This window comes from Erythrolamprus reginae, chromosome 2 (assembly GCF_031021105.1).
Source record: "Erythrolamprus reginae isolate rEryReg1 chromosome 2, rEryReg1.hap1, whole genome shotgun sequence".
NCBI lineage: Eukaryota > Metazoa > Chordata > Lepidosauria > Squamata > Dipsadidae > Erythrolamprus > Erythrolamprus reginae.
This window is the reverse complement of record NC_091951.1, coordinates 103,504,403-103,523,196: the sequence shown is the minus strand read 5'-3', so window position 1 is coordinate 103,523,196 and position 18,794 is coordinate 103,504,403. Positions and strand designations below refer to the sequence as shown.

The following is an 18,794-nucleotide window of genomic DNA, read 5'->3' as shown; positions in this document are numbered from 1 at the left end:
GGGTAGTGATTTCTGACAGTCTCAAAATGGGTGAACAATGCAGTGAGGTGGTAGGGAAAGCAAGTAGAATGCTTGGCTGCATAAGTAGAGGTATAACAAGCAGGAAGAGGTAGATTGTGATCCCGCTGTATAGAGTGCTGATGAGACCACATTTGGAATACTGTGTTCAGTTCTGGAAACCTCACTTACAAAAAGATATTGATAAAATTGAACGGGTCCAAAGGCGAGCTACAAAAATGGTGGAAGGCCTTAAGCATAAAACCAATCAGGAAAGACTTAATGAACTCAATCTGTATAGACTGAAGGACAGAAGAAAAAGTGGGGACATGATTGAAACATTTAAATATGTTAAAGGGTTAAATAAGGTTCAGAGTGGAAGTGTTTTTAATAGGAAAGTGAACACAAGAACAAGGGGCCACAATCTGAGGTTAGTTGGGGGAAAGATCAGAGGCAACATGAGAAAATATTATTTTATTGAAAGAGTAGTAGGTGCTTGGAACAAACTTCTAGCAGACGTGGTTGGTAAATCCACAGTAACTGAATTTAAACATGCCTGGGATAAACATATATCCACCCTAAGATAAAATACAGGAAATAATATAAGGGCAGACTAGATGGACCATGAGGTCTTTTTCTTTGTCAATCTTCTATGTTTCTATGTTTCTAACCTTCTTCCGGCTTCAACAGGGGACAGCACCGGACTGACCCAGTCTGGGCTCAAAACAACTTAGTTCATGCTTAATTGGGGGATCTCATGGTTATAAGGGAGAATTGGAAGTAAACGAACAACTCCAAACTTCCTGGAGGAATGTGCCCATTAAGTCACCAGGAGTGAAACTCATTTTATCTTTACCTTTTCCCTACTCTGGAAAATACACATGGAAGTCAAATAATAATAATAATAATAATAATAATAATAATAATAATAATAATAATAATAATAATTTATTAGATTTGTATGCCGCCCCTCTCCGAAGACTCGGGGCAGCTCACAACAACGATAAAAACAATATTATGCTGGCGCAAATCTAATATTAAAAAAAAAAACTAAAAAGCCTATCATAATTAAAAAACAAACAGCACATACATACCAAACATAAATTATAATAAGCCTGGGGGAAAGGTGTCTCAAATCCCCGATGCCTGGCGGTATAGGTGGGTCTTAATTGGTTAAGGAAGACAAGGAGGGTGGGAGCAGTTCTAATCTCCAGGGGGAGTTGATTCCAGAGGGCTGGGGCTGCCACAGAGAAGGCTCTTCCCCTAGGGCCCGCCAGATGACATTGTTTAGTCGACGGGACCCGGAGAAGGCCAAGTCTATGGGACCTTATCGGCCGCTGGGATTCGTGCAGTAGCAGGTGGTTCCGGAGGTACTCTGGTCCAATGCCATGTAGGGCTTTAAAGGTCATGACCAACACTTTGAATTGTGACCAGAAACTGATTGGCAGCCAATGCAGGCCACGGAGTGTTGTAGATACATGGGCGAATCTGGGAAGCCCCACGATGGCTCTCATGGCCGCGTTCTGCACGATCTGGAGTTTCCGAACACTTTTCAAAGGTAGCCCCATGTAGAGAGCATTGCAGTAATAGAACCTCGAGGTGATAAGGGCATGACTGACTGTGAGCAATGACTCCCTGTCCAAATAGGGCCGCAACTGGTGCACCAGGCGAACTTGGGCAAACGCCCTCCTCGCCACAGCCGAAAGATGATGTTCCAATGTCAGCTGTGGATCGAGGAGGATGCCCAAGTTGCACACCCTCTCTGAGGGGGGTCAATAATTCCCCCCCCCAGGGTAATGGACGGACAGATGGAATTGTCCTTATGAGGCAATACCCACAGCCACTCCGTCTTGTCTGGATTGAGTTTGAGTTTGTTGACACCCATCCAGTCCCCAACAGCCTCCAGGCACCGGCACATCACTTCCACTGCTTCGTTGACTGGACATGGGGTGGAGATGTACAACTGGGTATCATCCGCATATTGATGATACCTCACCCCATGCCCTTGGATGATCTCACCCAGCGGTTTCATGTAGATATTGAATAGCAGGGGGGAGAGGACTGACCCCTGAGGCACCCCACAAGGAAGAGACCTAGAGGTTGACCTCTGACCCCCCACTAACACCGACTGCAACCGACCAGAGAGGTAGGAGAACCACTGGAGAACAGTGCCTCCCACTCCTAGCCCCTCCAGTCGGCGCAGAAGGATACCATGGTCGATGGTATCGAAAGCCGCTAAGAGGTCAAAAGCACCAGGACAGAGGACAAGCCCCTGTCCCGGGCCTGCCAGAGATCATCCATCAACGCGACCAAAGCAGTTTCCGTGCTGTAACCGGGCCTGAAACCCGACTGTTGAGGCCCTAGATAATCGGCTTCTTCCAAGGACCGCTGGAGTTGGAGCGCCACCACCTTCTCAACAATCTTCCCCATAAAGGGAAGGTTGGAGACTGGACGGTAGTTATTAAGCACGGCTGGGTCCAGGGAAGGCTTCTTGAGGAGGGGGCGCACAAGTGCCTCCTTATAAGGAGCCGGGAAGGACCCCCTCCCCAAGGAGGTGGTAACAATCTCCTGGACCCAGCTCCGTGTCACTTCTCGACTGGCCGAAACCAACCAAGAGGGACACGGATCCAGTAAGCAGGTGGCAGAACTCACAGCTCCAATGGCCTTGTCCACTTCATCAGGTGTCACCAAGTCAAACTACTCCCAGACAGATGGACAAAGACATTTAGCCCCAGTCACCTCGACTGACTCATTGTCAGCCGATACTGCTATGCAATTGGAGTCGAGTTCCGCTCGGATCCGAGCGACTTTATCAGCGAAAAACGAGTTAAATTCCTCAGCACTGCCATGCAAAGGTTCCCCAACTCCCCCCTGATTTAGAAGGGAGCGGGTCACCCTAAACAGAGCCGCTGGGCGGGATTCCGCTGATGCAATCAAGGCGGCATGGTACGCGCATCTTGCTGCCTTGAGCGCCACTTCGTAAGTCTTAATAAAAGCTCTTACAAGTGTCCGATCGGATTCGGACTTACTCTTCCTCCATCGCTTCTCTAGACATCTCTTCTGGCGTTTCAACTCCCGGAGCTCCTCGTTGAACCATGGGGCTCTACGGGGTCTAGTGCCACAGAGAGGTCGCAGTGGCGCAATTCAGTCAAGAGCATCCGCTGCAGCCTTGTTCCAGGCCTCAGCAAGAGACTCTGCCGAGCTGTGGACGAGCGAATCTGGTAAAACCCCAAGCGCCTTCTGAAAGCCCTCAGGGTCCATCAGGCGTCTGGGGCAGAACCTCCTAATCGGTTCCGCCCCAGACGTTTACAGCAATCACTGCACTTCTATTTTCCAAGTATCTTTCTTGAATGAGTGCTGCCAATATATTTAATGGCTTAGTGTGTATGTGTGTTTATTTTTTATGTATGCATGTATGTATATGTATATGTATATACAGGGGTGGGCTACTGCCCAGATTTGGGGGGGGGATGCAGTGGGGTAGCGAAAATGAACCTCCACCCCAGAGCACCCAGTTTGCACTGAAAGATGTTGAAAGAAAATGCAGGGCGTCCTGTATAAGCCATGCCCACAGTGTGGTAGTAAAAATTTTGGTATCCCTTCACTGTGTATATGTGTGTGCGTGTGTGTGCGTGTGTGTGTGTGTACGTGTGTATAAATAAATAAACACACATAGACACTTACTAAGCCATAAAATGTATTGGCAGCACTTGGATATATATGGATTTTTCTGTTCATTCTTGTGCCCTTATTTTTATGGGCTCCAGCACTTGGGAGGGTATATTTAATATATAATCTATACATGTTCCTTATTAGAAATATTTGCAACTCCAAAAGAGAACAAAATACAATTTGCAACTCTAAAGTAGAACAAAAGTAAGAGGTCTTATAGTATAGTGGCTAAGAGGGTAAGCTTGGAAGCCTCCAATTGACTCACTGAGTCAGGTTTTATATTTCAGACCAGTCTTTCCCTGGGGCATTGCTCTAAGAGTAAAATGAAAGTTCCCCTACTGCCTCAAGTTCAATATAAATTAACCAATAAGTAATACATATATAAATAATGATTTGCAGTGAGAGAAAAAATGGTTGAAGATCCCCAAATGGTCTAGTTCAGAGTTTATGTGAACTGACATATGGAACAAGTTTCTTAGTACATAACAAGAAAATTAGTTGTACAACTAAGATATTTCGTCTGATAGTGTATTTTAAAATGCTGAGGAATCAGAGCATGCCTCAAGAGAGGTTTGAATAGAAATTAGTCATTTCAAAGTACCTTTTTCTGTCCTTGTGGGGTTTTCAATTTGAATGCTGGGTTGGCATGTCCATTTACTTCCTTCTGAATGGGAGGTGGTATGCTGTATCCAAATAATAGAGAGAAATGAGTATTATAAATCATTTCTACATTTGTACTTGCTTTATTTGTACAGTGGTACCTCATCTTATGAACGCCTCTTCTAACGAACTTTTCAAGATACGAACCCAGTGTTTAAGATTTTTTTGCCTCTTCTTCTGAACTATTTTCACCTTATGAACCCAAGCCGCTGCTGCTGGGATGAAGGGGTTTCTTTCCCCCCCCCTTTTTTTTGAAGAAAGAAAATGGAGGGGTGGCTTGGAGGGGGAAAAGACTGCATTTAAATAACTAGGAGAACAGCGTGTTTGCAGGCACTGAAAGAGTGTCTTTTGAAGAAAGTAAAGGGAGGGGCGACTTGGAGGGGGGAAAGACTGCATTTAAATAACTAGGAGAACAGCGTATTTGCAGGCACTGAAAGAGTGTCTTTTGAAGAAAGTAAAGGGAGGGGCGACTTGGAGGGGGGAAAGACTGCATTTAAATAACTAGGAGAACAGCGTGTTTGCAGGCACTGAAAGAGTGTCTTTTGAAGAAAGTAAAGGGAGGGGCGACTTGGAGGGGGGAAAGACTGCATTTAAATAACTAGGAGAACAGCGTATTTGCAGGCACTGAAAGAGTGTCTTTTGAAGAAAGAAAAGGGAGGGGCGGCTTGGAGGGGGAAAAGACTGCATTTAAATAACTAGGAGAACAGCTTGTTTGCAGGCACTGAAAGAGTGTCTTTTGAAGAAAGAAAAGGGAGGGGTGCCCCCTTGCCTTCCTTCCTTCCCACTCACCCTTTAGCCTAGCCTTGCTTCTTCCACCCCCCCCCTTTAGCTGCTCCTCCCTACCCTCTGTTCGCCTCCCTTCTAAAGTTTGGGATTTTCCTGAAGGATTTGCACGCATTATTTGCTTTTACATTGATTCCTATGGGAAACATTGTTTCATCTTACGAACTTTTCACCTTACGAACCTCCTCCTGGAACCAATTAAGTTCGTATCATGAGGTACCACTATATAACGGTTTCTCTTACAAATAAAACTACACGTTTTTATCATAATTTAATTTAATTTAATTTATTCAACTTGACTAACATTGCTCTTGACTAACATTGCAAAAAAGGCCAATATACTTAGTAGCCAAATTGTAACATTTCATATTTTATGGGTGAAATTGCGTGTTAAATAGAAATTCATATTTCCACGGATGAAATCTTTTGTTAAATATAACAAGAGAGTCTACGGTGAGGGGCGGCATACAAATCTAATAAGTAAGTAAGTAAGTAAGTAAGTAAGTAAACAAACAAACAAACAAACAAACAAACAAACAAATCTTTTCATAACATTTCTAGCAGGAGATCTATAAGGTAAGTGCTGACAGGTCTGAATAATTATCTAAAATATAAATGGAATTGTGTCCTGTATATATTTAAAATTATAATTCTGATAGTATATGCTAAGACTCTTACATGTAATTCACCACTTATATGTACTCAGCCACTCTGTTTGTAAATCAAATTAGGGCAGGAGTCTACAGAGTGAGATTTGCCTAAAAGCCTTGAATATGGCTTTTCCAGAAACCACCCACCCACCCACTCATTAATTAATTAATTCATTCATCCATTCACCTGGACTGTTGGGTTTTCTTGGGAGCAAAGATAGTCTTCTTAATTGGCACAAGTTTGGCTCTCCATTTGTAACAGCAAAATGCTATTACAATTAGAGCCAAAAACATGATGGAAACCAGGACAGCTATGATGATTGGAATAGGATCTGGACCAGAAAAAAGTCAAAATTATTCAAATCCACTACTTGTACTAAAATGCAACCACCACAAAACAACCACCACCCACCCACTGTAAGATGCCAGCATTTAAATAGGTAATAGTGAAGGGTATATCTGTATCATGTGTCCCAATGCTGAATATGAGAGAGACAAAAACTTCACCTGCCAAACTCCATCTTCCTCTCAGTTACATTGGCATGGACCACTCAATACACTGTGGTCCTGTGCCTCCCCTGCTCAGCCAAAATCCCTGCCCCACAAGCTGTGTCCACATGTCAATGATCAAATAACAATAAAAATTAAACCCACTTTTTTCAAGCATGGGGCCACTGTCCAGGCTTCCTCCCTTTCCAGGTTTATCACAAAATGGAGGTGCCCATCCACTGAAACAATGGCAGTTGTGATTGTTGTTGCAAATCTGTATTGAGAGAACACCATCAGTGTAAACACCCTACTCAGATCAATCCAATTGCACAAGAAGCCTTTGCAACTTGCCTTGGATTTTGTTAGAGCTCAGTGCATCTAAAAGTCACCCCAACAATCCATGGTTATATCCATCATTCCCCACCCCCCTAAGAAATGCAGTGTTTGAACATTCTTTTCATTTTTAACACTTAAGCCACAAAGGATATATTTGCATCTTTCAAAATTCACTTTGGGTTATATGTGCATTCCTGAAGAGGACTAGAGATGACTTCCCACTATTTTTAACCTCTCTTCATAACAAATGGCCATAACTTCTTCTCAAATGTAAAACCACAGCTTAAGGAAAGCCTCCTCTTCCAACATTTGATATTTAAGTTCAGTTAATACTTCATAGTCTATCTTTATGTTCTGAAGAGAACTCTAAGATTTGATTAAAACTGTGAGAGAAGCGTCAATTTAATCTTGCATGATGGGCACCTAGTCTAACATTTTGCATTATATCTCACTATTCAACCACCTCTTAGTCACCACTTTGGAATTGTTTAGTGAGCAATCCCATTTTTGCTATAAAAATATTAGAAGAAAAATAGATAATAAATACAAAACATTTTGCATTTTGTTCCATGAAAAGTACAAAAGCATTTATAGCCATTGAAATTTCACTTTTATTTGTTATTTTATTGTTCTCGTCAATTCCCATTCTGTTTTGCTTACTTAAAAATGGGCATTTTGCTGTCAATTTCAAGGGGCTAGCAGGGCACAGATGGAGTGCTAGGAGGACACATGTGTATTTTTCTGTTCTATAAAATATATTTTGATCAATGAATAAATTAAACTGATATATTTGATCCCTGTTCCAGAGGAAGAATTTATTTATTTATTGGATGTTTAACCCCCCTGTATTATTTTATGAATAACACAAAGCAGTGGACATACATAAGTTTGTAATATATTCTCTTGTATTTTCCCCAGCCCAAATGGGTTGGGCTAAGAGACCAAGTAGCCCAAGATCACCCAACTGACCTAAGATGGAGTAGAATTCATGGTCTCCTGGTTGCTAGGCTAACATCCTAACCACCATACCAAACTAGCTCTTCAAATATACTTGAACTGGAAGTCCTTCTGCAACCACACATATCTTTGATAGGGCATCTTTCTCCATGGATGCTACCTAGATTGCTTATTAGTTTTCTGAAACCCAAAAAAAAGAATAAGAGGTGGCCAAGAAGCAAGGAATAAATACAGTCACATGGTATCTGACTACAAGGCCAAGATACTTACTCCATGGCCATTACACTTTTTTCCACAATGTCCTCTATCAAAAAAGGAGGTATTCTGACAGTGGCCCTCAAAGCATACCTGTAGGAGAAACCAAATATTCAGAATTATACCAGAGTAATGGTTTTTAAAATGTGGTTTTAAGCCCCCAAAGGCACTGTAAGAGGTACATGAAACCAAAATCATTTGCCAACATAATTTTAAAAACAATGCAGTGTTAAAATCTTAGAGAATGTGTCTATTTTAATTTTTAATAATAAAAATGCTGCACTACAGGAATAATGCTATTAAGTGGCTTGGATACAAGGCAGGCTTTGGGTGTAAAACCACTGCATTAACTTTGAGAAGCTAACTCTTGCAATTATCTCATAGGCAAGGCCATTGCTCTCAGCATCTGCTTAAGGCCAGTATGGTCCAACTAATACAAGTTAATATATGGGAAGAAGGAGCAATAGTTTATGGGGGATGAAGGGTTAAGACCCCCCCAAACTCCATAAATCCGTAGTGCCCCATTCAACATGTCGTATAGAGTGTCAATACATCCAGATTCAAGACTTATAATGGCAGTGACAACATTGATCTTAGCCAAAGAGCAGCCTGCTCCAAGAGAGGGAGGCTACACCCTGAGCATCCTTATTGTTGATTCTGAAGATTCCATATTTTCTCTTTTTTTTTCAAAGTTGGATTAAACATCTAAAACAAATTGTGTGAAATTAATTCTGGGAAAAAGCAAACATGTATTTTTAAAGGAAAGGAGTATGGTACAACAGGCATCCGGTGCTTACATGACTGTCACCGCATTTGGTTCCTGTCATCACAAGTCCTGGGTCTAATATATCTCCTTCATCTTCTTCATTTCGATAGACGTGGGTACCACGACAATGAATTTCTCTTCCATTTAATTTGATAGTTGTATCAATTGCAACAGCATTGGACTCCAGAGGCTTGGAAGCAGAACTTTGGCACTGTATCTTGCCACATTTAGCATTTCTGGAAAGAAAAATTATGTGAGTCTGAGTATTCTGGCTAAGATATGAGCTTCACACACACCCAACACAAGGGCTTTCCGAACATTATTCACTTCCAATAAAAGGAAGAGTCTTGAGGGACCTAGTGAATCACATTCCGTATTATGAACTGAAAAGCAAATTTCTTAGATGCTGAGTATCCTATTTCATGTTCACTGACCTCAAAATTACTCTACGAATAACAGAATAAACCCAGTGTCATGTAGAGTTTTATGTACATGTATTCAGACATTTACAGTGACTTTCCATTACTTTTCTGAGATCAATTTTACTTTTGCTTTTCATTAATAAAACAGTTGTTTGCCGTGTGTATCTAAGGATTATGGAATTGAAAGAAAATGAGCATGCTTATAGTCGTAGTTCTGATTCATGTTGGGGCCAGACTATTGATGGCTTTCCTTTTTTGGTTTCCCTTTTAAAGGGGGTTAGTTATGAAAACAGTCTGGAATTGTTGAAAAGCTTTAAGGTTTTTTAGACAAATCTGCTGGAAGAAGTAAGGAGCTCCTATCTGGATTGGAAAAAGTACTTCAGAAGATACATTCACTCAACCCACAAGTCCTTTCTTGTTGTTTAATTGACATATTGTTTATGTACACAATAAGGAATACAGTGGTACCTCAAGATACGAACCCCTCGTCTTACGAACAACTCGTGATACGAACCCGGGGTTCAGAAAAATTTTGCCTCTTCTTATGAACTTTTTTCGAGTTACGAACCGGCGTTCGGAGACTGCTGGGAAGCCGCGCGGCTGTTTTAAAAGGTGACAGCCGGGCGGCGGGGCTTCCCAGAAGCCTCCTGAACGCCGGTTCGTAACTCGAACAAAGTTCGTAAGAAGAGGCAAAATTTTGCTGAACCCCGGGTTCAGTTCGGGAGGTTGCTGGGAAGCCCCCCAGGCCGGCTGCGGCCTTTTAAAACACCCGCGCCGCTTCGCAGCTGTCTCCCGAAGCCAAACGCGGAAGTTCGGCTTTAGAGTTCGGCTTCGGGAGACAGCTGCGAAGCGGCGCGGGTGTTTTAAAAGGTCGCAGCCAGCCTGGGGGGCTTGCCAGCACCCCCTGAACCCAGAACCCGGGTTCAGGGGGGTGCTGGCAAGCCCCCCAGGCCGGCTGTCACCTTTTAAAACAGCCGGAAAGCCGGTTTTTTGCGGGGGGATTTTTGGTTGCACGGATTAATTGACTTTACATTGTTTCCTATGGGAAACAATGTTTCGTCTTACGAACCTTTCGTCTTACAAACCTCCTCCTTGCACCAATTAAGTTCGTATCATGAGGTATTACTATATCAGGAAAATGTTCACAGTTATGAGGTCATGAAAAATAATCTCACAACCAGAAAAGTCATGGCATGAACTTGCTTTGAAAGGTTTTAATATAAGTAAAGCAAAAATGACAATTTTGTCCAACAAAATGGCCAATTAATCGGAAGCTATTTGCAACATGCAACATGGGGCTACCTTTAAAAAGTGTTCGGAAACTTCAGGTCGTGCAGAATGCAGCTGCGAGAGCAATCATGGGCTTTCCCAAATATGCCCATGTTACACCAACACTCCGCAGTCTGCATTGGTTGCCGATAAGTTTCCGGTCACAATTCAAAGTGTTGGTTATGACCTATAAAGCCCTTCATGGCACCGGACCAGACTATCTCAGGGTCGGCCTTCTGCTGCACAAATCCCAGTGACGAGTTAGGTCCCATAGAGTGGGTCTTCTCCGGGTCCCATCAACTAAACAATGTCGCTTGGCGGGACCCAGGGGAAGAGTCTTCTCTGTGGTGGCCCCGACCCTCTGGAACCAACTCCCCCCAGAGATTAGAATCGCTCCCACCCTCCTTGACTTTCGTAAGCTTCTTAAAACCCACCTCTGCCGCCAGGCATGGGGGAATTGAGATACTCTTTCCCCCTAGGCCTTAACAATTTTATGCATGGTATGTCTGTATGTATGTTTGGTTTTACAATAGGGGTTTTTAACTGTTTATATTGAATTGTCATATGCTGTTTACTACTGTTGTTAGCCGCCCTGAGTCTATGGAGAGGGGCGGCATACAAATCCAATAAAATCAAATCAATCAAAAATCAAACATAGACTGTATTCATTCTTCTCATATTTTAACTTGTGAGGATACCGAGTTATCTCATCTCATCATGATAACAGTTGGCCTTGTGTCTTTCTACCTTGTGTCGCACTTCCTGTAGTTCCCACTGATATCCTTTCCACAGTTCCCATAGGAATCTCCAGCAGCATTAACTTTCTCAAAGCAAAGGTCAGGGGCTGGCCTTGCTCCTGTACGGAAAAAGATTCACAAAATATGGTGTTTGTGAGGATGTTTGTGGTAGGGTAACTTACCAACTGTATCACACAGATGGATAACATTGGGTGAGAACTCATCAGTAACAACAAAATAGTTGCTTCACTAGAACAGGCAAAACTGCCCTAGTCCACTCTGTAAAGTATACTTCATTTGATCCTCATGGGGTTTACCAGACATGATTACAGGTAGTCCTAAATTTACAACAGTTCATTTAGTGAACATTCAAAGTTATAACGGCATTGAAAAAAAGTGACTTATGACCGTTTTTCACATTTATGAATGTTGTAGCATCCCATGGTCAGGTGATCAGAATTCAGATGCTTGGCAGCCGACTCACATTTATGACGGCTGCAATGTCTTGGAGTCATGTGATTACTTTTTGTGAGCTTCTGACAAGCAAAGTCAATGGGGAAGCCAGATTCACTTAAGAACTGTATTACTAACTTAACAACTGCAGCGATATGCTTAACAACTATAGCAAGAAAGGTAATTAAATTAGGCAAAACTCAATTATGGTTGTAAGTTGAGGACTACCTGAATTTTTGCTGATAATGAAAAGGAAGGAGGCTTATATGCCTCCCCATCACAGGACCCACTGACTCCATGAAGCCCTTATAAGCAGAAGAACACTGGCATCACCTAAATTCCACTGAAGATTTTAGCTAGCCTGGTAATGAAACATTCGGTAACCAACCCATAAGCTCGGGGAACGAATTTCCATCCTCACATATCTATATCTATGACTATTTGTATTAAAAGTATTAAGAAATATCACACATAGCATTTTTTAAAAGCTTTTTATCCCTTGAATCAATTTTCAAACTTAAAAAATAAAAATAATTTAAAAAAACACCCAGACTTGAGTTGATTAAGTCACACTATGGTATTCTGGTTTAGTGTGTTGTGTGAACTCAACCATTGCACTTTAAGAATCATGTTAGGATTGGGGTAGAATGATATGAACTCAATCGACATGTTATCCAAAACTATAATTCAGCAAAGCAAGGCTTAGAATTATAAAAGTAGCTGCCTGGCCTTTACTGATCACAATAGCATCTGTGGATGAACACCTGCATTTTCCCTCTCTCTATTCTTCTTTCTTCATGTAATTATAAATAAACTAAAAATAAGAATTAAAAATCTTCTCCTTCCTTTTCCTTACAGCTGTGAATGCAAGGTCCCTCTGTCTTTCATAGAGATTGGTCCTCCTTACCATATCCCCAAAGCTGCAAACATTGTTGCTCGTAGGTCAGACACATTCCATTGTAGCAATACGCCCTGCCATCCTCGCATGGGGTACCATCCATCTGATAGAAGTTTGCAGGGCAAAATGGTGATTTGCCTGAACAGTATTCCGGTAAGTCGCACGTTCTCTCCTGTTCTCGGCAAAGAGTTCCAGGTGAAACCAACTAAAGGAAGGGAAAATAATTAGACATTTATTTCACGGTGGTGTGGAATACTTGGCATTTCAGTTAAGGTGGCTAAGCAGTGAACCAGGTGCTTAAAGATGTATATATCATAGATTTACTCTGAAGACTGTCAGAGTTTGCGGCACATCTGACCAGCACATAGAGTAAATGAACTTCAATAGGATTCAATTATATATAAGAAACTTCTTTATATATATTATGAAGTAAATATACTTCATAATATATAGCAAAAGCAGAATCCAGAAGTACAGAATCAATAATCACAGAAATAATGTAATATACCGAAGCAATATAATACAGAGGCTGTATTATCACACAAGCCCTCATATATAGAGAGTTCAGTGAACCTAAGCCACTCCCAGGCTCTGACCCATGTGGGACACCCAAGAGTCCCCATTGGCTGACCTGTTACCATGTCTATCTCAATTCATGAACCTTATATACTGACAAAGACAATCTGAACTGACTTTCAGTTTTCTTCATTCTGTATAGCAAATATCATTTGCATACAATCTAATTTCTGAAGCATCACTAAAGAGAACAAACTTCTCATGATTGCCCCCAAATTACATTTTTGTTGTCTCAACTCTACATAAATAATGTTTTTTGGTCAAAAATCTTTTCAAACAAAAGCAGTCTTGAACCATATTCTAACCTAGTCTTCTTGCTTCATTACAAATCACAGATACCTTTGCTCCATAGGAGAACCCAAAACAGAGAGTGAGACCAGAGTTGGAATAGAAAATATTAAACCTCCTAGTAGCCTCAACGAATCTGTAAAAGTATGCAAGGAATATAAATCTTTCCATTCCCCACCCTCCAGTCTGAGCTGAAGAAGCTGCTGGGATGAGAAGTGAAATGTCGTCAAAGAAAAACAAGACAGTCCAGTTGCTCCTTGAAGCACCTTTGGGATGGAAAATATTCCAAGTTCAATTCCCAGCATATTCTGGTGATTTTTTAAAAAAAAGTATATCATATTTATTGCTTACAAGTTCCAGGCAGGATGAACTGATAACTTTTAGCAAGTGCTTAATGGACACAGAGCAAATAGAATATCTGGTATATATTATATAAATTTTAAATGACCATTTTAACATGGAACATTTGGCTAGCACTAGGCTACCTGTTTATTTTCAGGCAGATCATGCTTCCAAAGTGTGATTCTGGAGTTTTGAATTTGCCTGGAAGGTACTTTTGCTCTGTGATGTGTATCCAGAGAAGTTGTATATAGCAGTTCACCATGTAAGGGACTAAGTTTTTGAATGCCACCACAAACAACCCAAAATATCAGATGCTAATAGTGTGCAAAAATCCAAATGTTACTTATTGAGTGGCTTTGCCACAAATGTAGGGCCAACTTGAGCAGCAATTTTAAGCAAACCCAAGGGATGCATTTATAAAAGCAGGGCCTCCAGGAGACATATGGGAAAAACCCAGCATACCAAGACTATTTTAAGTACATTTCCTAAGAAAGCTATAATGTAAAGTGATACACAGGAATCTTTTGTCTGTATATTTATCTACTCCACCCTATCCAAAAATGAAGCTCAATCTGCAGAGAAAATTCAGATTTCTCAAATTCAGTAAAATATCACAGACAACGATCAGTAAGAAGCACAGTCAGATAAAACTTTAAATGAAGATTTTGTTTTGCCAGATACCACATATAAAAAAAAAGTAATGCAAGCAAGCTGAAGACTTAATTTCAGGCTCAGCTAGATCAACCACCACTTTTGAAAGACAAGCTTCGCATTTGTAGTTCTAATCTCGGGGTGGGACTAATTTTAGCCAAAACAGCTGCTTTGGGCAGCTTCCCAAAGATATAAAAGTGAGAAAATCAGAACTTGGTTGCCGCTATCTATCCAGCAGGAGAGGCATGCAGTGGGGACTGTCAGCCAAGGAATGTCAGTTGGTGGGGCCCTAAAGAAGAATGGCGGCAGCCCTCTGGAACATGATCCCTCCAGAGATTAGGCTGGCCCAATCCTGCCGGACTTCTATAGGACTTTGAACACCTGGTTCTGTGTTTAGGTTTAGGGTCCTGAGCATATGACAGCACCTGTTTCCTGCCTATACTAAGGGCTTTTTATGGTTCTCAAGCGGCTATGTGTTGTTGTTGTTTTATTATTATTATTATTATTATTATTATTATTATTATTTATTAGATTTGTATGCTGCCCCTCTCCGAAGACTTGGGGCGGTTCACAACAATAATAAAAACAATATTCCAGCGAAAACAAATCTAATATTAAAAAGCACATAAAACCCTATCATATTTTAAAAAGCAAACAACATATACACATTTTATTTTGTTTTTGTGTTTATATATTGTTCTTAATGTTGTGAGCTACTGAGAGTCATGTAGTTGAGATGGGCAACCGTATAAATTGAATAAAACAAATAAAGAAACTTCAGGTTTGCTTAGGCTTCTCTGCTTTGTCTGATGTCTCCAAGTCAGTCTTGATGCCTAGTATCAATTCGGAAATTTGGCATGCCATGAATTTGGTTTTGGTAGCATTTTTCAAAAGTTATTCGTCCTTACCTTCCTCCAGGACTAGGAGGGAATGACTGACTCTCTCTCTTAATCAACCCAGGTAGATTTCACAACTAGGACAAGACTACAATTCATAATCTCCTAGTTTCTAGAGTATGGCCTTAATTGCTAAATCAAATTGATTATATAAACTTTTGCACACTGCCATAAAACTTCTGGTAACAAGTAAAATTGACCATATAATAGCAAAATCCAAGGCCCTTGGATTTGCACAGTTAAACACTTTGTTTTAAATGACTGAGTTTCCTGAGAATAAATGCAGAAAGGGTGTGATTCATATTTGTAACTAAAATTATTTCCTAATTGCAACTTCTGCAATTCTGAATACTTAAATCCAAACATTTTAATACATATCCTTAAGTTATGACAATGGTGTGTGTGCGCGGATGAGCATACACACACACACACACAAAAGAGAGAGAGGCACATTAATACACATTGCTTGATAGGTGTTTATGATAGCTGGCCACTTGAAGCCGGGATTCTTTAAGGCCTTCCCCTACCATCTCTACTCCTTTCCCCACACCCATGGGGATCCTATTTGGTATTGTGCCACCAACCCAGTTCTCTCTGGCACTTAATTACTCACAAGTAGATGAAGCAATCAAGTAACCCTAACCTTGCTATTCTTCCTGTTGCAGTGATTCAGAAGAGGATGTGTGTCCTGAGGCTACAATCTTTCCAAATCAAGAGTGCTGATTCAAATGAAAATTCAAGTCTTTATTATGCATATTAAAATTGAGAAACTGAACAGGAATTGAAAGGCACAGGTAAAAGGAAGGTGATCCCACCTTGCATTTGTGACAGCAAGTTCCATGAGCACACTCAGCTCCCTGCTTCAGAGTGCAATTAGTAGCATTGCAACAAGGATTATGACATTCCTACAGAAGAAATAACAGAAATTATACATGCTACATCTTACAGAACAGATGTTCTGTATCTAAAAACATTGGAAAGCATTTGGCTGTCCTTCTGGGTGGCTTGTAAGATTGTAGCTAGATATGCTTTTACTTTTCATGCCAAGCATAACAATCTCCAAGAAGCTTCAAAGTTGTTTCTTAAATATGTCACATCTGGGACTCAAATGCTTCCATTCTCAAATAAAATGAGATCAAAACACCAAAATATCAGGTCCAAGTTTCTCAAATGATGGAATCTGCACCTAAATTTCTTGGATAACAGTATCAGTATAGCCTCACTGCTGTATTATCTGAATACTTAATTTCTAATGCTTTTGGATTGCATTAGTAGATTCTAAGCTCTAGAAAGAAGAAGATTGATGTTCTTCTCAAGTACCAAAAAAGGGAATAGGAGGTGCGGGTAAAAGGAAATGATTCTGGAGAGGTACACTAAGCCACATTACTGGAATAAACAGAGGCTTTCAAACCAAGAAAAATATTTGATGGAGACAATAATAGGCTTATAAAATTTATGCATGGTACGCTAGTGTGTATGATTGGTTTTAATTTGTGGTGTTTTTTAAATTAATTTAAATATTGGATTTGTCTTACATTGTATTGCTATTGCTGTGAGCCGCCCCGAGTCTGCGGAGAGGGGCGGCATACAAATCTGATTAAACTTAAACTTAAACTTAAAGGAACTTAAGAAATACATAAATACTAATTCCCAGTTGAGTCTGAAAAAAAATCTACAAAACCAACAAAAAGGAATTACCTCCACTTCTCCACAATCACATTGTTCCCCTTCTTCCAGATACCCATTGCCACACCTCTGTCCTCCATATAAAGTCCTTGTATCTGGCATATTGTAAAGACACATTCCACCACCAGATTGCAGATAGCGTTCCAGCTCTTTCCTATTGCATTCGTTGAAGACTCTGGGGAAGGGTGCCCTATAAGATACCCAAAGAGCAATCTTGAACTGAGTGTTATTATTCAAGCATTATTACCTATGAAAAGTTCCACCATTGGACTTTACTTTTTTAAAAAACCACCCAATAAAATACGCACTAACATAAATGTGAAAAGGAAAAAAGGGAAAGAGAATGGAAAAGTTAAAAAGTGACAAAAATAAATAAAATAACACATATGAAAATGATTTTGACTTTTTTAAAATATAGAGATAATTATATAATACAACAACCTCCAAGTTTAAGTAAAACTTTAAAGTACTGACAACTATTTTTTTAAAAAAATATATTCTTAGTTTAACTTTAATCTAAAACATAGAAGCTTATTAACTGTAAATAAATCATAGCTGTATACAGGTAGCCCTCAATTTACAACAATTAATTTCGTGACCATTCAAAGTTACAATGGCACCGAAAAAAATGACTTATGACTATCATTGCAGTATCCCCAACATCATATGATCAAAATTTGGACACTTGGCAGCTGGCTCATGTTCACATAAAAAACATGTTATTAACTTAACAACTGCAGTGATTCATTTAACAACTGTGTAAAGAAAAATCATAAAATAGGGCAAAATTCACTTAACAACTGCCCTGCTTAGCAACAGAAATGTTGGGCTCAATTGTGGTTTTAAATAGAGGACTAGTTCTATTTGACAAGCCACCAGATTTCTGTAGTTCAAATTAAACTCATCCTCAAATCTCAAAGTCAAAACTACTTCATTTTTATGTTGATCTTGCAGGAAAAAAATCTAACAATAGTCCCCAGGCTGTAAGCTCTACTTGTTCTTTTAATAAATATTATTGTAACCTTGGTGACTCACTTGACTTAGTTCACCAAAAGTAGGACTACTATTTGAGGGGAAGGAAGGAAAGAGGGGAAGAAACTGGTCTACTTGGCTGGAAGGTTGATGTTGGCTGAATGACAGTTATGTCCCCGACAGGGCTATAACCTCAAATGACAAATTCTAACTTGCAAGCTGCTGTGATTGTTTTCCTAGTTGGAAACAATTGCCTTTGGAAGAGTAATTGAAGAGTTTGGTTCCTGAAGAACCAGACATACATTTGGACCAAGTGCCTATAAAAGTGAAAAGAAGCAGTGCAAACATCTTTGGGTCAAAGAAGGAATTTGGTTTTGAATCGATTACTCTCTAAATGTTAATGGTGTTTGGCTTAATTATTTATATACAGAACAGCTGAAAACATTAAAATTAAAGTTACTTTTAGTAATAAGTTCTATTGAGCCAATGAAAAAAGGTGAAATTACTGTATACAGTGTTCCCTCGATTTTCCCGGGTTCAAACTTCGCGGAAAGTCTAGACCACGGTTTTTCAAAAATATTAATTAAAAAAAAATACTTTGCAGGTTTTTTCCCTATACCACAGTTTTTCCCACCCGATGACATCAAATGTCATCACCAAACTTTTGTTTGCCTTTAATAAATATTTTTTTAATAAACGTTAATAAATAAACATGGTGAATAATAATCTGAATGGTTGCTAAGGGAATGGAAAATTGCAATTTAGGGGTTTAAAGTGTTAAGGGAAGGCTTGTGATACCGTTCATAGCCAAAAATAGTGTATTTACTTCCACATCTCTACTTTGCGGAAATTTGACTTTTGCGGGCGGTCTCGGAACGCATCCCCCGCAAAAAGCGAGGGAACACTGTAATATTGAATTATACTATTATTTAAATACAATATTAAGCACTTGTGATGTTTTGAACATGAGAACATAAGAAAGGGATCTTTCTCACCTTTTGATACACTTGTCCATCTTGCCTATTTTGGTCTTGCCTAT

The 18,794-nt window shown here is 40.1% G+C and overlaps 1 protein-coding gene across 1 annotated transcript in view; it reads right to left on the bottom strand.

Annotated features, from left to right (window-relative positions):
* Nucleotides 1–18,794, bottom strand: part of ADAM19 (ADAM metallopeptidase domain 19) — an 84,576-nt gene that overhangs the window by 10,348 nt on the left and 55,434 nt on the right. The window contains exons 12-20 of the mRNA XM_070739005.1: nucleotides 16,796–16,973; nucleotides 15,913–16,002; nucleotides 12,354–12,549; nucleotides 11,004–11,112; nucleotides 8,597–8,801; nucleotides 7,815–7,892; nucleotides 6,417–6,525; nucleotides 5,950–6,094; nucleotides 4,271–4,352 (exon numbers count right to left, since the gene is read on the bottom strand). Of these exons, the coding sequence (XP_070595106.1) occupies nucleotides 4,271–4,352; nucleotides 5,950–6,094; nucleotides 6,417–6,525; nucleotides 7,815–7,892; nucleotides 8,597–8,801; nucleotides 11,004–11,112; nucleotides 12,354–12,549; nucleotides 15,913–16,002; nucleotides 16,796–16,973 (1,192 nt within the window). The remainder of the gene's footprint in view (nucleotides 1–4,270; nucleotides 4,353–5,949; nucleotides 6,095–6,416; nucleotides 6,526–7,814; nucleotides 7,893–8,596; nucleotides 8,802–11,003; nucleotides 11,113–12,353; nucleotides 12,550–15,912; nucleotides 16,003–16,795; nucleotides 16,974–18,794) is intronic.